General features: G+C 40.9%; 1 protein-coding gene across 1 annotated transcript in view; it reads right to left on the bottom strand.

Moving 5' to 3' along the window:
- Positions 1-4114: 4114 nt before the first annotated feature.
- Positions 4115-21248, bottom strand: part of VWC2L (von Willebrand factor C domain containing 2 like) — a 150292-nt gene continuing 133158 nt past the window's right edge. Inside the window, exon 4 of the mRNA XM_002913687.4 lies at positions 4115-4476. Coding sequence (XP_002913733.1) covers positions 4328-4476 — 149 coding nt within the window. The 3' untranslated portion in view covers positions 4115-4327. The remainder of the gene's footprint in view (positions 4477-21248) is intronic.

The raw sequence follows: 21248 nt of genomic DNA, 5'->3' as shown, positions 1-21248 counted from the left end.
GTTCACAGCTGTCAGTTGGCAGGGTTAAAGCCCCATTTTGAACTTAGGAGGCAAACCAACTAAATGCAAGGTTCTGGATGATTTAGATCATGCAAATACCCCCATCCCTCCTATCTAGGAAATCTAAGAAATTTTAAGATGGATTGAATATAAGATGATGCTAAGGAATTCTTAGTTTTGTTGGACCTAATTTTGTTGAACTAATATAAGATGGTTTGGTAAGAAACTATCCTTTTTTTTTTTTTTTTAAAGAGATGCAGGGCTGGAGTGATAAAGATGCTTGATGTTTGCTTTAAAATATTCAAGGGCAGGGCTGCCTGGGCGGCTCCTTTGGTTGTGTCTGACTCTTGATTTCTGCTCAGGTCATGATCTCTGGGTCATGAGATGGACCCCCTGCATGGGGCTCCGTGCTCAGCGTGGAGTCTGCTTGAGATTCTCTCTCTCCCTCTGCCCCTCCCCCTGCTCATACTCTCTCTCACTTTCTCTAAAAATAAATAAAGTCTTCAAAATATTACAGGGAAGAAAAAAAATAGAAGAATTTTGCAAAATCTTGATAACTGTTGGGTCTGGGCAATGGGTAAATGGAGGTTCCTTATACTGTACTCTTTTCTTAATTTTTTATATTTGTATATTTTGTTTTTATATTTGTATATTTGTGTATATTTATAGTACAAAATTCCTGTGTTGCCACTTAGGAACCGATGACATTGGGCTAATCACTTAACCTCTCTGCATTCTGATTTCTTCATCAGCAAAGCAGCCATCAGAACCCTCCATGGCAGGCGTGCTGTGTGGCTTGAACAGGATACTATGGGTTCAGTGCCCAGCACAGGGCCAGCCAACAGAGCGGGCACTCAATAATTATAGATTATCATTAGTATTGTGTATGATGCAGGGTCAGGAAAATATTTTCCCTATCACTTGCACTCTCATCACTGGTTTATTTGAGCTTCCTGTCTGATCTCCTTATATTATGGAAAATGAACACGTACGCAGGCAAATGCTAGAGCTGACGCTTAGATCTGATTGAATATAGCTCTAATGACACATGTACTCTCAGATGATAAAAGTCACTGAGGATTAGTTATTAAATGATGAGGGTAGAGAGGAGAGAGAATTTTGGAAGGAAAATATACCACAAACAATGTTTGCTGGTTAACACACTTTATATTTAACAAAATAATTTTTTAATAATATAGTCTTTTACACATCAAATATTGTTGCTAGAATCCCCTTTTTACAGTTTAGTGTTTAGTTGTGTTTTTTTTTTCTCACTAGTTTTCAGGCACACCATTTTTCAGAGTTTAGAAACTGAATTATTTTAAACAGGCATCAGCTGACAAACAGATGTTGAACCCTTATTTAAACAAAGCTGTAGTTAATGGAGAGAACCAAAGACGAGGAGGAATGGGAGACAGAGGGGACAGTGGGGCTGCACACAAAGCCTTCAAAAGAAAAAGAAAAAAAAGAAGAAGAAGCAAAACAGATGAGACCAGAACTCTGTTGTTCAGAGTTTGGAAAGAATTTCTCAATGACCTGGGTAGAAGGAAGTTGTAAAGTGTTTATCGGTTTATGAGAAATTCTGTCACAGTATAGGTTCATCTCTCCCTAAAGGGAGAAAAATGTCAGTGCTACAAAGTCTTAAAGGAAACAGCTTGTAGTGAAAGTCAGAGGAAAAAGGAAATCCAACAACAACAACAAAAATCTCTCTCTCTGGCTGGTAACAGAGACCACAGAGCAGCCTTCAATCTGCAAACTCTCTAAAAAGAGCTCCTTGATCGATATTACACTCCATTCTAGTAAGTTATTCCTGCAACTATCACTGTGCCAAGGCTTTGATGCAAATTGTTTGAACCCTGCCTCCCCAGTTACACTCTCTGTTTCCTAGAAAGGACATAGTAACTCCTTAATAATAGATAGGGTACTATGCTACATGGCTCTATTAATGATATTTTCTGGGTTTCAAACTTTAGTCCTGTCATTTATTATTATTATTTCTTTCCAAGAGTGTGGATTTTTGAAGCTGGCACCAGGCAACCTCAGGGCAAAGAAAGCTCTCTAATACATCTCTGTCTAGACACAATCTGAAGTATGGAATGCCTTTACTTTGGAGTGCAGGAATAAATCATGCAGAATTGTTCATGAATGATTCATGACTGTCTATATGATGTATCCGTGGTGGTGACAAAAGGCACCAACCTTGCTGCAAATTGGTGTTCTAAGGGAAGGCGGCGTGATGTTCTTCCTCGGGTGGGGCCGGCATGGCTGTTTGTATCATACACGAGCACAGTGTATGTGAGAAGTGTCAGGTCCAACGCGTCGACACATTAATTTTGGAAACGACAACTCTTTCTTGAAGACTGGAGGAGCTTCCAGGGAGGAGAGGCTGACCATTTTAAATGAAAACCCAGTTGATGAGACTAAAGAAAGATGTCCTGAGGGTGGACCTATGGCAATAGAAGCATCACTCCCCTGGGAGAAGACTGGCCTCTCTCCCTTGGGGCTGCCAGTAGTGCATGTCCCAAAGGGCTTAGAGGCTCACCAAAGCCACGGGCTCAGCCGAAGCTTGCTTGGTATGCCGCCCTGGCAGAAACTGCTCTGTACTGATTATTCTAAACCATGGATTCTCAACCAGGTGATGCTTCGTCCCTTCCCCACTCCTCGGGGACATTTGGCAATGTCTGGAGACAATCTGTTGTTACCACGAGAGTGTTGCTATTGGCATTTAGTGGATAGAGGCCAATGATGTTGCTAAACATCCTAAAAATGCATGGGACAGCCCCCCCCCCACATTTTCTGGCCCAAAACATCAACAGAATTCAGCCTGAGAAACCTTGTTCTGGAACGCGGCACTCCACAAGAGCTACGGCAAAGCCCAGGCTGGGGTGCGAGTGGAAAAGGAAAGAACACTGGTATGAAGACAACCTTAAAGTTTCCTCAAGGACCCTGCCAGATCTGCGTCAGGGTTAGTTTCAAGACAGGAGAGCGGAATAAGCAAGTAACTACACCGTGTGGTTTCAAGAATCGCCAAATATGCACTTGACTCGAGGTGACATCGAATACCCTGTGTATTTTATTTGTCCTGTTACTATACGAGCAGCATTACCAGGGCAACCTTGAGATGCTTCAAAGTTTCACTTTAATTGTTCAGTATCTAATATATACATTTTAAAAAATGTTCAACAAATGGAATGGTATTGTGCAAGACTCACTCTACCCTAATCTTTAATTTAAATCAGCACTTGAGGTGGAAAGAGTGTCCTGAATCTGTGTTTTAGACCTAGGGCTGAGTGGTCATTACTGAAACATGGCGAACACAGTCCCAAAGCATAAAAACTGCCTGTGGGTACTCCTGGCTTTCAGCCAAATCTGAACTCAAAGCCAGGAGTTTCCAGAAGGATCCAGATTCACAGTGGGGCTACTCACCCTGGTTCTGGTATGGATGATGCCAGGTGACAGAGTGGGTGTAGACTGTTAAGTTACAAACTGAACCGAAATTCGGCATCATGAGAAAGTCTGGTGATTAAGAATGCTACAGTTGTGAATTCCTGGCTCCCTTTGGATACTGTAGTCAAGCTCGTGGTGTTCTTCACATATTAGTTTTTGATTGGCAGTTTCAAGGTTTTGTGTCTGAAATGTGTGGTTTGTAAGAATTAAATTGTGATCTCCCACATACTGCACCAAGCACCGGCTTGCCACCCTCCCCCCACAGTGGGTCCATCTGTCTGTACCCCTCCTTTTCTGAGCCCTACAGGGCATGTTTCACCCGAGGAAAGTGATGGGTCGGATGCGTTTGCGTCTTCCTGGTCAGGAAGGGTCCTCACCCCTGATATTCCTTTACTAAAGCTTATATGACACCACTCCAAACTTAACTGTGCAGTCACATCTGGCCCCTTGGACTCTAAATATGAAAAAGAAATTCTACAAGAGAGAAATGCCATGGGCGATGATGTACAGAAGAGTAAAAATGAAGCAGATCGGCGGACAGTGAGCTGGCAGGCTAGAGGTGTCACCAGAGAAGGAGCCTACACAAGGCTGTTTCTTCCTTTTAGTTTCAGAAATCCAGTGGTCAAGTCACCATCAAGCACGGATAATTACAAAAGTGGTTTCGATAGCTATTTACTATATATATTCTATATAGCAAGAGAGAAAGAGAGAAATTTCCTCTTAGTAAAATATTCACTTTTGTCAACCCTAAAAGGTTTTGCTGGTGACCCTGTTGTAGCTGGCAGGAGTCTTTTGGTTGGTTTTGTTTTGTGTCAAACACGTGCAGTGTAGAAGCCATAGCATCCTCTCCTAAGAACTCCTCCTCGGGTGGGAATTTGTCCTACACAGTCTGCTTGCCTTGGCATTCGCGTTTTGAACACTGAGCAGGCTTCCACCAGTCCCCGTTGTGACAGTGACAGATGTTACATTCATCCACTTTCACTTCAATGCCAGCCGGGATTATCGTAGTTCCTGCAAAGCAGTTTGGACCTGGAACACATATATACGTTGATTAGTTGATTAATCTCAGGGGCTCCCTTTTTCTCTTCCATCCCTGACCCCAGTAAAAAAGCCAACCCCCAAAGCCAGGAATGAGTAGGTCAGACTATTCTCCAGTTATTACTAAGGTATTTTCTAGGCATCTCCTTTAAATGTAAACCATCCACCTCTACTCTTTTGCACACAGCTCATATTCCCTATGTGTATTTAAAAAAAAGATCCAATGCTCAGAAAATCTTGTCTGTTACCCAGTACTTGCAGTTTTCTAAAGTATGATTCTAGGGATCAAACTCTATTTGCTTTATCTTCTGGGATCAAACTCTATTTGCTTTATCTTCAGCTTCTAAATGCAACTGAAGCATCCCCTGAAACTCAAGTGGGGGGTCTAGCGTGGTCTGCGTCAGATGATGGTACCCCGTGGCCTGTCCTCTCACTTCCCGTGGTGGGTAGGTGACAATGAACTCACTCATTGCCTGGCTTCAGCACCTCCCCAAAGCCCAGTTCCTGGAATCCCCAGCTTATTTCTTGATAACAATAAATAATTCATGACCAGATGATTTATTCATGTCCCAAACAAGCTTTGTTAGAGCTTCATTTGATTTTTATAAATGGAGCTCCTTTAATCTGCTGGCTATTTTTTTTTTAAAGAATGACCTAAATGGTTGGCTTTTGAAAGTCAGCAGGAATTTTATTTTACTTTTTCAGATTCAGAAAAGCTTTACTGAAAATGTCACCTGCTCAGTATAGATGGATTATTTTTTAAACTCACCGATCTTAGTTTTTCACTTCTCTTTCTCTCCTATCCCTTACTTTCCCTTTCTTCCCAATCTGCAAATGCCAGTATTTGGTATTGGTGATACCATTTCTCAAAATCAAATGGAATAAAAATTGTTTCCCAAGGTGCGGTGGGGTGGTGCAAATTGCTGTTTCTTTGAAACAATTTAGTATATGTCTCTGAGGTACATATTTGGATAAAGAGAGGGAATTCTGTCTACTCATGATTTATCAACCCAGCATTCCTGGCCACTTTCCATAACCACTACAAAGTAACATACATCAGTATCCGTGCTCTACTTTCAGTTTCTTACTGCTTGATAAGAATTTACGAGATTACCTTTACCACCAAATAAATGAAATCAGGGGTGATTTGTAGTTCCACTTCATAATTGAAATCTTGTATAAAAATGGCAACTATGAAGTTATAATGTATCACACAAATCTATTTAATATGCTAGGGCTTTAATCATCCATTGTTTTAGAGCTCCCAGACCTCAGTTGTGGATACACTTGCCAATGGCCTTTGGGTACCTAGGCCTTTCCTACATTTGGTGGCCAAACATCCCGGGGCATGTGCCTGTGCCTGGTTCTCATGGAGAACCAACCAGCAAGAGTCCGAGGGATATAATGGGTCATCACTGACAATTAAACAGCTAGCAAACTGTCTGCTCTCACCCAGGATGGCACTTCTTGTTATGATGCTGTGGTTATAAGCTCCTGGCCATCCTAACTGCTGATTATTTAGGGATCACTGTTTTGGAATTTAAGTCATTGTTTGATAGGTTGAACGGTCTTTGGGGCTACACCTCCCTGGGAAGATTCCATATGAAATCTTTAATTTGTTCTGGACTCAGAATAGAGGGAATCTGCAGAGAACTTGGCAAGGAGGCTTTTTTAGAATGTAGTTGGTTGTCTCATGGCTGCTGTTGACAGACCTCTCTCAGCCCAGCCAGTTCTAGGCCAGCCAGGATCTGGACAGAGCCAAACTAGCTTCAAGAATCAAACTCGATGACCACTATCACCTGTTTGCCTGGACCCACCCCAGAGGAAGGAGTAGTTTCTCTACCTCCTCACTTCTCTTTTCACCCAGTTGTATACTTTTTTCCTTAACAGATGGGGAAAGAAAAAAAAATGTTTCTAAACAGTGGTTCCAAAACAAAGAAGTCCCCGAAACAGGCAGAATGTGATCTACTGAAGAGCATCTCAGTTTCTTGAGGGGACTTGGAAACTTGTCAGCAGAATCTTGAGTGTGTGTGTACATGTGTAAGCAGAGGCATTCTGCTGGCTTGCACGGCTCAGGTTCATCTCAATAGCACAATAAGAGGAAAAAAGCAGGGAAGGATCTTTGTAAACGATTTCTGGCAAGTCACTGTGGATGTCTTGAGAGAGAGATTTTACTAGAGCTCTAATTTTCCCATCCACTCCTTTCTGCATGTGTTGGTGTCATACTATGATCAGTGTGCGTTTGATCAGCCTCTCTAAATCATTTCTTAAGAGCCCCTTAGAATTTCCTGCTTTCTCAGCTCAAAAAATATTAATTTATATTGATTGACAGAATGCAAAGAAAGATCCTTTGCACTTTGCCAGGAATGAACAAAATCACTGCCTATAAATAACATAACCACCTCAATGGCCGACTTGGTGGCCAGAGGTATTTTACAGAATCCAAAATTCCTGTTTGATCTCATTAACAGTAATTTTATTAGCACCCTTCTGAGAATTTCAGGTGTAACTAAAGCCTCAAGTTTGTGTTTAATAGTCTTACCTGCTTAAAAGTAATTTAGATAACTGTCAAGCAGAATGGTTGGCACTATTTAGAAACTGTTCTGGTTTCATCCCTTCCTCCTCAGTAGTGGTAACAGCAAGTGTTACTTGGGCTTCAAGTGTATGAGTGTGCTATGTGAGCTCCTTCCGTAGATCTATCCTTGTATCTATTCTCTTTCTTTTCTTTGGGAGATGCTTTCTTTTGTCTTGGTTTGTGTGGAAGAATAAGTTGCTTAGAAGAGTAAACTCAACAGCAAAAGCAACATATTTAGTGCAGAAGGCTTGGAGAGATTCCAGAGAGGAGCAGTGGAATGATTAAACTGAAGGCTGGCAAATAGGACCTGTGAGAGAAGGTTAAAGGGATTGAAATTACTTAATCTCGAAAGAGAAGACAGAGGAATAACTCGATAACTCTCAGGGAATTAAGGCTTATTATGTGAAGAATGGTGACCAACTGTTCTTTCTTCTGACACCTAAAATAAGAGGAGATGGAGATACATTGATTCTCAAGGAATTGGAAGCACGCGCACGCACACACACACACACACACACACACACACACACAGGAATCGCTCGGAGAAATGAGAACTGAGTAGCCAGCTGTGTGGTGAGATCTCCTCTCTTAGACACCTTTAAGAACACATGAGGTGCCATCTGTCAGTTCCTTAAAAATAGGAACTGAATATCTGTCATTTCTTATGGTCCAGGCCTAACACTGTGTTTGCCACACATTAAAAACTCAGTAAATCTTTATCTAATTGAATTAAATAGTATGAACTAGCTAGTTATATAATGGAAGCGAAATTATTTTCTGAACTGATAGATCAGGCCTTACATATATATCAGGCTTAGTCCTAGTAATATTGGTATAGAAATATTTGTCAATAGTAACATAGCAATAATTTCCTGAGCACTTACTTTATGCCAAGAATATGTCTCATTTAATCTTTCCAATTAGCCGTGTAAGGTGCACATTCTCACCTTTAATGCACCTTACAAGGTTTACATGGCTATCTCTGAGCCTCAGAGATAGAAAATAACTTGCCAGAGATCACATGTCTAGGAAGTGGCATCAGTGGGACATGAACTCAAATTTCTCTGATCTATAGAATGCTTTTAATTTTCTGCAAAAAGAGGCAGATGCCTAGGAGCACATTGCTGGCTTCCATTGCCCAAATCCTGGAGCTTCTGATCAGAATTTAGAAGTCCAGTTGGTTTTAGTATTGAGGAAGCATGCTGAGTTAAGAAACCTGATGGCTAAATAGTAGTGAGACTGTTTTTCTATAAATCTTTATCAGATTTATTGGTTTTATATTGTGTAACCTTATAGTCTCCAGAAAACACAATTTGTCTGACAACTAAGAGAAATTTCCCATGGAGAAGTTGCTTGGATAGTGAGGCTTTGGTTTTCCTTTGGGCAGCAGTGAAATTCCCACTGATATTAGAAGTTTACCAATTGAGAAGGAGAATGAAAGTGAACTATGACTCAGGAGTCCTGGTTCAAGTCATGGTTCTATGATTATCTATGTGACCTTAAGCAAGCACTGTATAACCCAAATACTAATGGGACCCCATATGGTCTAGTCTCAGAAAGGATTCATATTTTTGGAAATGCAATAAAATTGGAAAGGCAATTCAAATATTTACTGGGAGTTGGAGCAAGGAGGGAAGAGGGAAAGCAGGCTAGAGCTACTTCTACACACAAATATTTCCCGTGAAATGTAGTTTTCTCTATTATTCTGTATTTCTTTAAGTACTTAATTTGCACACTTATACTATAAAAACTGGTTTATGAACATTTTCTTTTCCATAATAGAAATTATTCAAAAGAAATCTTCTAAGGGAGAGCAATATATGGAATATAAAAGCAGAGCTTTTCCGGCGGTGTGGCCACGAGGAACCTGCACCTGTTCTTTCCGGCAGGACGTTTTTCCCATCTTCATGCTTCAGCCTTGGAGAGATGGCTTATGAGGCATCTGCATGGAGTATGGGGATCAGAGGGAAAGCATTTGGAGTGATCTCTTCCAGCTTCAGTAATCAAAGAAACTGGGAGAAAATAGATTCTGTTGTATTTGTGGTTGTAAGAACTGAGCAGACTTGCTCAGCCACTAAAATTCTCTTTCTTGCTAAGCCCTGAAATTCCTGCTTTAAAGGGTACAGAGAAGCTACACAGAAAAGGAAGTCTATAGCAACCCTGATCGCATCTCCTGCAGATCCATGCTTGCTTATGATGTTAAACATCACAGTGGTTGCATGGAGGAACAAATGCATAATCTGAAATAAGGTTGGGAAGGAGAGGATCTCAGAGCTGTGGAAGGTTGTAGCAGAGAACTTGTCCTATGGGTCCTTGGAAATATTTGGTGTGTGTGTGGGGGGAGGCGGGAGAAGGGAGGGTGTGACTCACTGAGGAAGTGGAAAAAGCTGTGAGGTTAGAGTGATGTGTATGGTAGGAAGTGGCTGGGAGAACAGTGGTGTGCTGGAACTGGTGGCTCCTATTGGCTTGCAAGAGCCAATTGTTAAGTGCTCACGAATTTTATAATCTTGTTGACATTATTTTGGCAATGGAAAGCCATTGAAGCATTTTAAGTAGGAGTGTGTGTGTGCGTGTGCGCACATGTGCATGCACATGCATGTATACACGTATAATCATGAAGTAAAGACATTGATTCAATAAACTGCACCAGTGTCATTGTATGGTTGGTCCATGGGACCCCCGTGGTTGGATGAGACATGATATGTCTTGATGGAGGCGGGACCTTTGAGATTGCAGACAAAAAGTAGAACACTCACAGGACCTGGCACTGGGTGATGGTAAAAACACATTCCTTTCTCCTTTGCTTTGACGCATTAAAAGTATCTGCTAAGATGCTGGGGTAATATTAAATTAGTGTCAGCAATTAACACATTGGCTTAAGTTACTTGATCATATTATTCCTATACAAAGTAAGGTCCTAAGGGAAAATGCTCCAGGAAATGTGCAGTTTGATCTGGGGGGAAGGAGAAGGGCTGGAGAGGGGATGTAATTTCTAGTAGGACAACTTAGTAGGAGTTCCTTAGGGGACCAGGATCATGCGCAATCTGGTGGAGATACTGGGCTGTTTGGGGGGAGAGGATCCTATCAGTCAAACAACAAAACCATGTCTAGATACTTTAAGCTTAAAATACACTAATTAAAGGAAGTTTTTTATAGAGCATATCCATAATGCCCAAAAGAACAAAGCTTGGAGGTTATACATTCAGGAGCAAGGGCCAAACTCATGCCACAGATGTGACTCAGTAAAACTACCCCTTGGGTGCAGGTAAAGCAGCTTGCTTCCTCAGTATCACCAACCCAGGACCCTGGATGCTGCTGCTGGAACCGTCAGCACAGCTGCCTCTCTTACTAGTCTTCCCACAATGGAGACAGTGGTCCTACCTGTCTTGAATTTACCAGTTTACAGCTCAAAGTCTACAGCAGGTGAGCCTGGGGATAGAGGTTAGTCAAGTGCCTTCTTCCTAGCTGCAAGGAAAGCTGGAACACAAATACCCAGTAGTTGTAACATCTCTAGGGAGAGACAGGCTTTCTTTCTGCATAGAAGTTTCCTCAGTCATAGGAAAGTTCTGATGCTAAGGAGGAGGAGGAGAGATAGTCAGTGAGGGCAAACTTTACCCACTCGAGTTTTTTCCTGGATTGACTGCCAGTATGCTTGTCTAGCAATCAGAACACAAATATTCAGAACAAGATTTCTCTAAACATAAGTGATATAGGTGTTAATAGACAAAGTTTCTGCCCTCAGGGAGTTGATATTCTAGTAGGGGTGGATCCTGATACAAAGCACAGAAACAAACATGGCCGTTCCAAGTCAGTCCCTGAAGAAAGGAAGCAAGATAGTGTAGTTGAGGGCCAGACTGGGAGTGGGAAAATTTTTTATAGTTGACAGAGCATATTTATATATGTTTTCTTATTTCATACTCACTCTAATCCTGTAATGGGATCCCATTGCCCAGGTGAGGGAAGTGAAGCTCTGAGAGATTAAGGGACTTGATACAAGGCAGAGAACACACAGCAAGAGAGCTTACATTTCAGCTGTCCTAGTCTGACCCCTGGCTGACTACTTCCCTTGAGGACAGTCTTTATGCTCACCATTATTTCCTCTTCAACCCCAGTCAGAATCGAACACTCTCCTGTTCTGACTCCCAGTTTTCTGTCACAGGGAACTCGGACAAGATCCAAATCCAGGTGACGTTACCGAATTCAGTTAACACTTTTTGAATTCTGTTTAAGAATTTTCATGAACAGCCTTATTTCTTCCTCACATGAACTAGTATTTTGTTTGTTTTATAAGAGAGACAATGAGACCTAGAAATGTTGTAAGTGACTTTGAGAAAGCCACAAAGCGGGTAAGGGATGGAACCGGGATACACAGCCACACTGCTGTGTTTCCTCCCAGAAGTCAATCTTTTCTGTGAGTAGGAGCTACTTTTCCTTTCCTCTAAGTTTTAATAGCATTCAGGATGTTGTGGGACGTATTAGAGAGAAAAGGCTAGGGTATTTAAATTCCTGTTGCTCAAAGGGGGCGGGGGGGAGAGAAGTGTATGTGTGTGTCTGTGTGTGTGTGAGTGTGTGGGTAAAGGGGTAAATAGGCAAAAGGGTGAATGTAAAGGGGAAGATTTGGCTACAAAATCCCCACGTGGAGCAGAGAAGTGGCCCCTCTAGCAGCTTTATTCAACCTCTTCTCTGTAACTGCAAAGTGGGAATTGCTCCTAAGAAACAGATGTGGCGGAGGAGGCAGTGTGGTTCTAGCCATCATCTTGGAGGGCAGCCAGGCTGGTCCTGAGACATCTCCGGAGGAGACGCCCTCTCCTTGTTGCTTGTCGACCCAGATCCTCTTTACAGCCAAGCCTCCTCCTTCCCAGAGACTAGGAAAACCAGGCTGGCCATGACTACTTTATAGATCCGGATTATAAATTGGTTTGGCGCCCCTGAAAGTCCTCCTTCTGACGACAACTTCATATTGCTTAATGGTCCCCTTTTGAGTGTTGCAATTTCTGGCCTTGATTTGAAAATTTATTATTGACGCTTGGTGTCTTTTAGAAATTGGCTGTGAACGATCTTCCTGCTGTATAAATGAGGCAGATTCCTATTGTGTGAGGCCATAAACATTCTATACTTCTCTGGCAGGGCATCTAAATCAGTGTTTCAGCCAATAGTAGGCTCGTGGGCCTCAGTCTGTGGGTAGGACTGGATTGGATTATGTTCTTCCTTTTAACTGATTTTAATTCTCTGCTTCATGAAGTCCGATAGGTGTCATTATGCGATGGAAAAGCAAATAGGCTTTCTGAGCAGGTGTACGCCCACTTCCAACTATTACAATCTTGGAGAAAATGTTTCTTAAAAACATAGTAATGGGAGCTGATTGCAGTTAAAATTTAAGTGACTGAAACCTCCCCGGTATCATGTTCCAATAGCCCTGTCAGGCCTGGACAGAGGGCAGTTAGTCGCTGAAGGGAGTTTCCAGCCTGGAGAATGTGGTGCCTCTCTCTGCCTACTTTTAGTCACCCATCCCTACGTTACTTTCCGACCATTTTATTAAACCTCAGAACAAAAAGCTTCCTCAGATTAAGGTGGCAAGATTCAGGAAGGATTGTTTTCTCTGAGGCTGCCCTAGAGGTGCCTGTTAATCATTTTATTTGAAAATTCAATATCGCTGAACTCCCACACAAATTTCAGTGTGAGAGCTCCGGAGAGTTTTCTGGTCCTTAAGTATGTAAGATTTATAGCCTGGTGCTCCAATTAAGTAAAATGCAAGGAGCAGAGCGGAGAGAGGAAGGACGTGGTCAAGCTACACAATAGGGTAAAGGTGGCTGCTCTTTCTCTCATTCCGGGTGCATCAGCAGGCTGGGAGAATCAGGCTTAGTTCACATCCTGCATTAGTGGGACATACCTGTCCAGGCTCACCTTCAGAAGGATGTGTGGTCAGAACATGGCTTAACTTGCTATCGTGTAGGACATTTTATCTGCTCAGTTTGTGCTTCAAATGATGAAATAGTCCTACCCAATTTTCCAAGCTGCAGTAAGACTCCCTCCCCTTGTTAGAGCTTTTAATGGTTTTCAGATAACTTTCATATTCTCAGCAGTCCTAAAGTTAGGAAGAACTGATATTAGTGTATCCATCTGACAGGTGAGGGCACTGAGGTTCAAAGAGAGAGGAGATGAGGTGATTTACTACTCATTTACTAAGTAAGGAGATTAGGCCTCGAGTCCTACCCTCTCTGTTTCAATCCCATTTCTGCCGTTTACTGGACGTATGATCTCCGTGTCCCCAGCTGTAAAGTGGGAACAAACTGAAATGAGTATACCTGTTTTATGGAGATTTTGAAAAAGGAAATTACAATATATGTAACGTACTTAGAAAGGTACCTGTCACATACTGATATTTGATAAATATTGCTATTTATTTATCATGCTGATTATTATTATTATTATTATTATTATTATTATTATTATTACCTGAGTTACAATCTAGGCTACTTTGGGCAGGATATGGATTCCAGGCCTTTTGATTTCTAGAGTGATTAAAAAAATTATAATATCAGTGAAGAAATTAATCTTACTAATGCCAATTAGTGTGTGTGTATATATATGTGTGTGTGTGTGTATATATATATAGATATTTTTTTTTTGCAAAGTAAGTGACAATACAACAATAAAATCATTTCCACATGGATTTTCCCCAGGCTTGTTTACTACCAGGAAGCTAGACAGATAAAAAGAACACCTGAATAAAGAGCATCACTGGGGAGAATTAGGGGAGATCTATTAGCTTGAGCTAGCTGTTGACTGTGGAAGGATTCATTAGAAAAATGATTTAAAATGGTCTGTTTGGACTGCTAATGATAACTGGTTTTGTTTGTTGGAAAGAAAGGGCCCAGATATGGTGGGAGTAAATCTAAGTTACAGGCTAACAAAGATTGTATGGTAAAAGGCAGAATAGGCAGCGATATCTATATATATCTAAATATATATAAATATCAGAATTATTTCTCTGTCCTTCCATCCGTCTATCATCTATTCAACCTTCTATAGCATTTTTCTTAAGAACAAAAAGGATAAGTATAAATGCCCATAATAATGGACATATTGAATGAATTATATGAGCTGCTCCAATACTCTTCAGTAGCCATTAAAAAGAATGAATTACAATCTCCTACTGACTTGCAGAGATTTTCTTGAGCTCTTATTGAATAAGAAAGGCATTATACAGAGAGGCGGGTACAATATGATCCTGTTTTAATAAAACAAATGTAGATAAACTTCTGTTTGTATGTTGGTAGAGGATTGTATGCAAATAGAGGAAAAATAAAGAAGTACCAATACTACCTTGTTAATGTGGATTATCTTGCTGGAGGGAGGGATTGCTGATGGGGGAGGAGATGACTAGGAAAAAGGGGCAGAAGAAAAACAAGCGCATCATGATTTGTGCAAGTTCATATGGTTGTGTGTGTAAAAACAGAATTCTTACATCGGCGTTGCATTTTAAAATCAATGTGTATATTTAATGATGTAATGGTTCCTTTTTTCCTCTTAAAACCTGTTATAAATTGATAATGCAGCAGACAGGCCCATTTAGAGGTGCAGAAATGCTGTAAAAGTCATAAAAAGGGGCAGACCTAGCAGAACTCTCAATATTCATTTTCCTGAATCTAAAGGTTTATGGCTGTACTGTTTATTACAGTAGCCACTAGCCATGTGTGCCTACAGAACATTGGAAATGTGGCTAGTCCAAACTGAGATGTGCTGTAAGTGTAAGAAATATCAGATTTCAAAGATTTACTATGTCTTTGAACATAAGAAAAAACAAGTAGAATAGCTGATTAACACATACTATGTCTATTAAATGTTGGATGAAAATATTGGTATATTGAGTTCAATAAAATATATTATTAAAATTCATCCCTTCTTTACTTTTCTAAAGTGGCTAGTTAAAACAATTATTTAAAAAAGTTGTTTAAATTTAAGATTAAATTTAGAAAACTTAAAATGACATGTGTGGCTTTCATGATATTTCTATTAGTACCAGCATTGAGGAATTACAAGAGGATAATAAGGTGTTAGTAATGGCCCAGAGGAAACTAACATTTACATAAATCTAGTAGGAAAGAGTGTTAGGTGTTGTGGAAAAGGGCATATTCTCAGGACAGGGATTCTCAGCGTGGGCCCTTGATCATCAGCATCAGTGGGAACATCTTTGAAATGCAAATTCTCCAGCCACTCCAGGTGCCAACTGCCAACTGAATCAGAACGTCTGGCTATGCAACCCACAATCTGTGTTTTAACAAACATTTCAGGTGATTTTGACGTGGGCTAACATCTGAGAACCACTACTTTAAGATAAGGGAGACCTTGGATAAAAACCTTACTATTGGGCACCAGGAAGATAGCGTAGTCAGTCTGAGTTTTGGAAGATGCCTCAAAATAGACTGAGCTCATCCAAAAAGCAATGAATTCATCATGCTACAAGAACATAGGCTTTTAGCCATGGGGTCAGTCCTGAGGAGAAATTTTGAGCAAGTAAATGGTGGTTAAATGGTTCAATTACTTTCAAGTTTCAGCACAGCCTCTGAGCTGTCATTATCGTGTTTCTTTGATAAGTGTGATTTTTACCCACATGACAGCTTTGAGAATCAAAGAATTGTGTGTGAAACTTGGCATTTGGAACCATTTGGATGCTTTAATGACCTCACTTTCTAAAAAATAACAAGTTGGTTATCACTGGAAAGAAAATAGTATATATTTATCTTTGGGATAGAAACAGGTTAGAAAAGCTTGAATTACTCAGTTTTGTCCAACTTTCATATAAAATATAAAATTTCTTTAAGCAACAGACTTTCTACTTCTGACAGCTAATTTAGTATCTTTGAAAATTGCCTACTTCATTGATGAAAAATTGCAAGCTATTTTCATTTCCTTAAAATAATATGCTTGAGTGAACACACTAAAATGGAACTCACATCCTTGTTGGGGAGATGGGCATAAGATGAGGGATATGCTTATCAACAAAGTGGGCATCACCACACACCACATTTCATAATAGAGGTAAAGAGAAAACTTTCCATTTTCATTCTCTATGTTCAAAAACACAAAATGCCTTGCAACTGGAAAAAAAATATGATAGGCAGATTATTTCATTATTGAGTTATATGATCAAAGATGCCCGACTAACATTTTCATGATTCTCAAAGTAATGTATTATTAGACATGCCATGAGTAAATTAAGTAACAAAGTGACATTTTCTTTAGTGTCCATCTAGATAGCTAATAACTATGACACAGAAATGATGACATGATTAGTAAAAAAAAATAGTATAATGAGAGTCTAGTCGGGAAACATTTTAGTTTAGAAATATAATTTCAACCCCATAGACACATTTCCTTTTTATATGCATATAGCATGAGTAGATATTGAATATAAATAATGGGATAAAATTTATGAAAAATAAAATGAAGAGTACGCCTGTTAAGGGGATTTAATCTAGTCTAGAAGTCAGAGAAGGTGCTTTAAGGAAGTGATGGGTGATAATGGGAGGAAGGGACAAAGGAGTGACATATGAACAGCTTCTAAGTGCAATAAACCTTGGCACATAGGGAAGAATTTGAGATTCTGCAGAGAGTCAGTGGGAGGGAAGATCAAGGACAAAAATAGAGACATAGGTAGGAGCTAGTTCTTAGTGTTTTCTTTTTTAAACTATATTTTGGATTTTGGATTTCATCTGAAGGGCAATCAAAACCATGACATCACCAGATTTACTTTTTAAATAGTATACACTGGCTTCAATGAGGATGAGTTGAGCAGAGGTGAGGGCCCTGTTACAGAAAGTAGACCAATTTAATCAGTTCTTGAATCAGTCCAGGCAAAGAGAATCATGGTCTAGACTAGGGTGGTGGCCCTGGCAATAGAAAGCAAAGAGTGGATTTGAGCAGTATTTCGGAGGTGGGATCAACATGATTTGGTGGTAGACCAAATGTGTGAAATAAAGTAGAAGATGATTTAGGCAAGGAAACGGAACACTGATGAATAAACAGAATTTGGGGGAAGGGGAAAAGAGAATGTAGTTAGTGTTAGGAAATTTGAACTTATGTACACATGAATCATCTAAGTGGAGATGAATAGCAGAACAGAACTGACTGAGCTGGGCAGAGAGAATTGGGAGTGTCTGGTAAATGGATGGTAATTGAAGCCGGGGGAGTAGCCATGGTTTCCCTGGAGCTTGGTGTAGCACAAGAAGAGAGTCTAGGGCACCATCATCATTTAAGGAGCAGACAGAAGAGTTGGAGGCAACTGATATCTGGGCAGAGACAAGGTTATTGGTGACTCACAAGAGCAATTTCTGTGGAGTAGTGAAGGCAAAAGTCAGGCCACAGAAGATTGAGGAATGGGTGGACAGGAAGGGAGATATAGACATGAAGTCCAGGCAGTAGCTCTATGAGGCCAGGGTTTAAGATGAGTGAGATAAACATGTTTAAATGCTGGTGAAGAAGCAGAGGGAAGAGAGAGGTTGAATATAAAAAAGCAGGGTCAGAGGGCTGGGAAGAATACTTGATAGAACAGAGTCTATGAGAAAGCCAGAGAGCATGGAATTCTGTCTTAGATGGCAGATGGGGAACCTCTTCCATGGTAATAGGCAATAAGAAGCTGAAGGAGTTTCTGTCGGATAATTTCTATTTCCTCTTGGAAGTAAGGAGGGGGCACTAATCTGCTAAGTGGAGGGAGAAGGTGAGGAAACGGAGGGATTGAGGCAGTCTTTTGGGAGAATGGAAAGGATGACTAGGGAAACATAACGAAATTGAACAATTTGAAGGTCCAGATGAGGATGGTGACCACATGTAATGGTACCAATTTGATTGTTTGCGAATTTGTCCCCACTGGACCTCGCCAATAACAAGAAAGAGTGCCCCAGGCAGGCAGTCATCACTGAATAGCCCTGTGACCCTGGGCGAGTCACTGATTGTCTCTGTGCCTCCATTTCCTCATCTGTGAACTGGGAGCGGTAAGAGTAGCCACCTGATAGGATTATTGTGATTACTAAGTGAGTTGATACCCACAAAGTACTGAGAATAGTTAGCATATTGTATGCACTCTGGAAGTGTTAGCTATTCTCCAGCTTTGGGTTTTGGGCAGGCATGTGATGACAGGAGGAAAGGGAAGGGAGTTATTAACAAGAGCGTGGTTGAAATTGTAGACAAAGGAATTAAGCTGGAGAACAAAGCGAGTGAAGCTTATTCCCAAAATAACTAGGTTGTTTTGTATTTCCTGAAAGTCCTTCTGGTATGGATCCCTGGCCTAAGATTATTGTAGGCTAGTTTTGGGGACAGAATTATAGTGTTGATGGAAAGTGAAGCAACATTATCTGAGATTTGTCATTTCAGGTCCTAAACTATACTTTGACTGTGGTATCCAATGCATTAGGGATTTACGTTAAGAAGATTGTTGTGGTGGTGGTGTTGTCGTTGTTTTATGAGAACTTTAGCTTGAAGCACATCCTGTGTGTCACACTTCATGTTCTGAACCCCTGTGAAATGGGAAAGTTCTTAGGGAGAAAAAAAATCATAAGCAATATTAAGGGAATCCCCTCAAGTTAAGGCAATTTTGCTTAAAGGCTGTAAATTTGCCAACTGTTTATGTTCTTTTCCTTGAGGTCCACAATGCAATTTAAACCAGAAAAACAATCAGTTTGGCCCAAGCTTGAATTGCAGCAGAATAAACCACCATCCAAACTGAGCTTTAGGAGGAACTCTCTGCGTTGCTGATGTACTGAGACACTCAGACATGCAATTTTGTCTCCAAGAATACATTTTGTATGGTCATTCAGATCATGCATTGAGACCCTGGCCTTTTATCATAAACATAAATGGACTTTAGACACCAATATTTATTTCCAGGTAGGAAAATTATTGAGGTTTTGTATGGAAAAAATATTACTGAAGAGCCCGTTGAGTTCTCTGAAAATAGGAAAACAGTTTCATGCACTAACAAGCAAATAAATAAAAAACAATTATAGATTTAAGACGTGCTTGCAGCCCAGCTCCCTGCACCCCCCCCCCAGGGAGTCTAGAAATCTTGATTTTATTCTTGCCTATGCAAATGGTTTTTCCTTGAATTTAGAGGAAACATTTAGAAGTGGGGTGGGTGGAGAGAAGAAGGATCCACAAAGTCCACGTTAGGTGCAAACATTGCCGTTCTTATCTCAAAGATATCCCCAAATCTGCTTCTTTCCCAGGAATTGCCAATGCCCAGATATCAATTATTAAGGATAGTTTATTTATTCATTTATTCAAAAGCATTTATTGAAGGCCACCTATGTGCAAATCGCTGGAGATACAGTGATAATAAGGCCAATTCCCATAAACTCTCAAGGAGCTTACACTCCAGAAGTGAGGCAAGTACCCAGAAATCGAACTTTGTGGGAGAATGGAGGAAGGAACCTAATCAAAACTGAGGACAAGGAAGGCTTCTTGGAACATGTGAAGACTGAGTGGATCTTGTGTGATGACTGGGAGCTATGCTGGTGAAGAATCAGGGTAGCGGTAGTGGAGAGGAAAGGATACTCCAAGGTAAGTTAGTGGAATGAACAAGAAGAGGTTATGATTCATTGAAAAAAAAATGTAAGGAATCCCATGTAGCTGGGGCTTAGGATCCCAGAAGGGGTATAGGGAGCTAAAGCTGGAAGAGAGGGAAGGGCATTGGCTAGGTCCCAGAGGACCTTGTAAGCCGCATTGAGTAGAATGGATTTCACTGTTGAAAGCACGGAACCAAGTACTAAAAGGTTGAGTGGTGGGGTAGCATCATCATATTTATGCTAGAGCCAAAGCACTCCTGCTGCTGTGTGGCGTGGCTTTGGAAGGCACCCAGCCTGGAGGGAGCAAGAACAGTAATTGCTGGGGCGCCTGGGTAGTGCAGTCATTAGGCGTCTGCCTTCGGCTCAGGGCGTGATCCTGGCGTTCTGGGATCGAGTCCCACATCTGGCTCCTCCACTGGGAAGCCTGCTTCTTCCTCTCCCAATCCCCCTGCTTGTGTTCCCTCTCTCGCTAGCTGTCTCTGTCAAATAAATAAATAAATAAATCTTAAATAAAAGAAAAAAAAGAAGAGTAATTGCTCCACAAAAGAAATGGGAGGGGCGACTGGGTGGCTCAGTTGGTTAAGCATCAGCCTTCGGCTCAGGTCATGATCCCAAGATCCTGGGATCGAGCCCTGCATCGGGCTCCCTGCTCATTGGGGAGTCTGCTCCCTCTACCCTTCCCCCCCTGCTCGTGATCTCCCTCTCTCACACACACTCTCTCTAATAAATAAATTCTTTAAAAAAAAAAAAAGAAAAGGGAAAGGCCTACAATGAACCAGTGGCAACAGGAATGGAGAAGAGGGGACAAGCCAGGGTAATACTAAAGAAAGTAGAATTGATAGAATATGGATGGAGGAGGACACAAAATGTTTAGAGTCCTCGCTGATATGGAGATAGAAGATGGTGTCTTTCACTGAGAGAAGTAAAGCAGGACAGGGAAGTTTAGGGGAAAGGTCCAGAGTTCAGTTCTAGAATACTGACTTTTAAATGTCTTTGCTAATAATAAGGTCAGAGTAAGTAGTGGGATATGAGGGTTGAAATATCAAGGGAGATATTTGAACTGGAAGCATCCATTCAGAAGTTTTCGAGATGTAAATGGTGATTGAATCCATGGAAGTTGGCCTCTTAAGAAGAGAGAGAATAAAAATGGGAAGGTTACTATTGGCGGAACCCCAGGGAACTAACCGTTAAGTCACGAGTAGAGGAATGGAAGCCTGAGAAGAGGTCTGGGAATGAATGGACATAGAGGTGATGTAAGAAGATGTATTAGAAGTCAAGAGAGAAGACGGTTTCAATAAGGAGTCAAATGCTACTGGGATGTGGGATGAAATGAGTTGAATATATACTTCGTGTTTAGAATCCAGCAGGTCCTGGATGCCCCAGGCCAAAGCAACTTCCACGTCCTTGTGGGGAGGAAACTGGATGTCAGTGGGTTTAAAAGTGACATGTGAGGAAAAAATACAGAGACTCACCTTCAGGAAGCCTGGTTTTGAAGACAAGTTGAGATGTGGGCCAAGTGACAAGAGGAAGAACTTATTGAGCTGGAATGTACTCATTCAATCAGTTTTGAAGCCTTTTATTTTTGATTTTTATTTTTTTAAGGTCAGGGAGATGTACCTTTCTGT

Source organism: Ailuropoda melanoleuca, chromosome 2 (assembly GCF_002007445.2).
Source record: "Ailuropoda melanoleuca isolate Jingjing chromosome 2, ASM200744v2, whole genome shotgun sequence".
NCBI classification, from domain to species: Eukaryota; Metazoa; Chordata; class Mammalia; order Carnivora; family Ursidae; genus Ailuropoda; species Ailuropoda melanoleuca.
The sequence above is the reverse complement of the archived record's forward strand: the minus strand, read 5'-3'. Positions and strand labels throughout refer to the sequence as shown.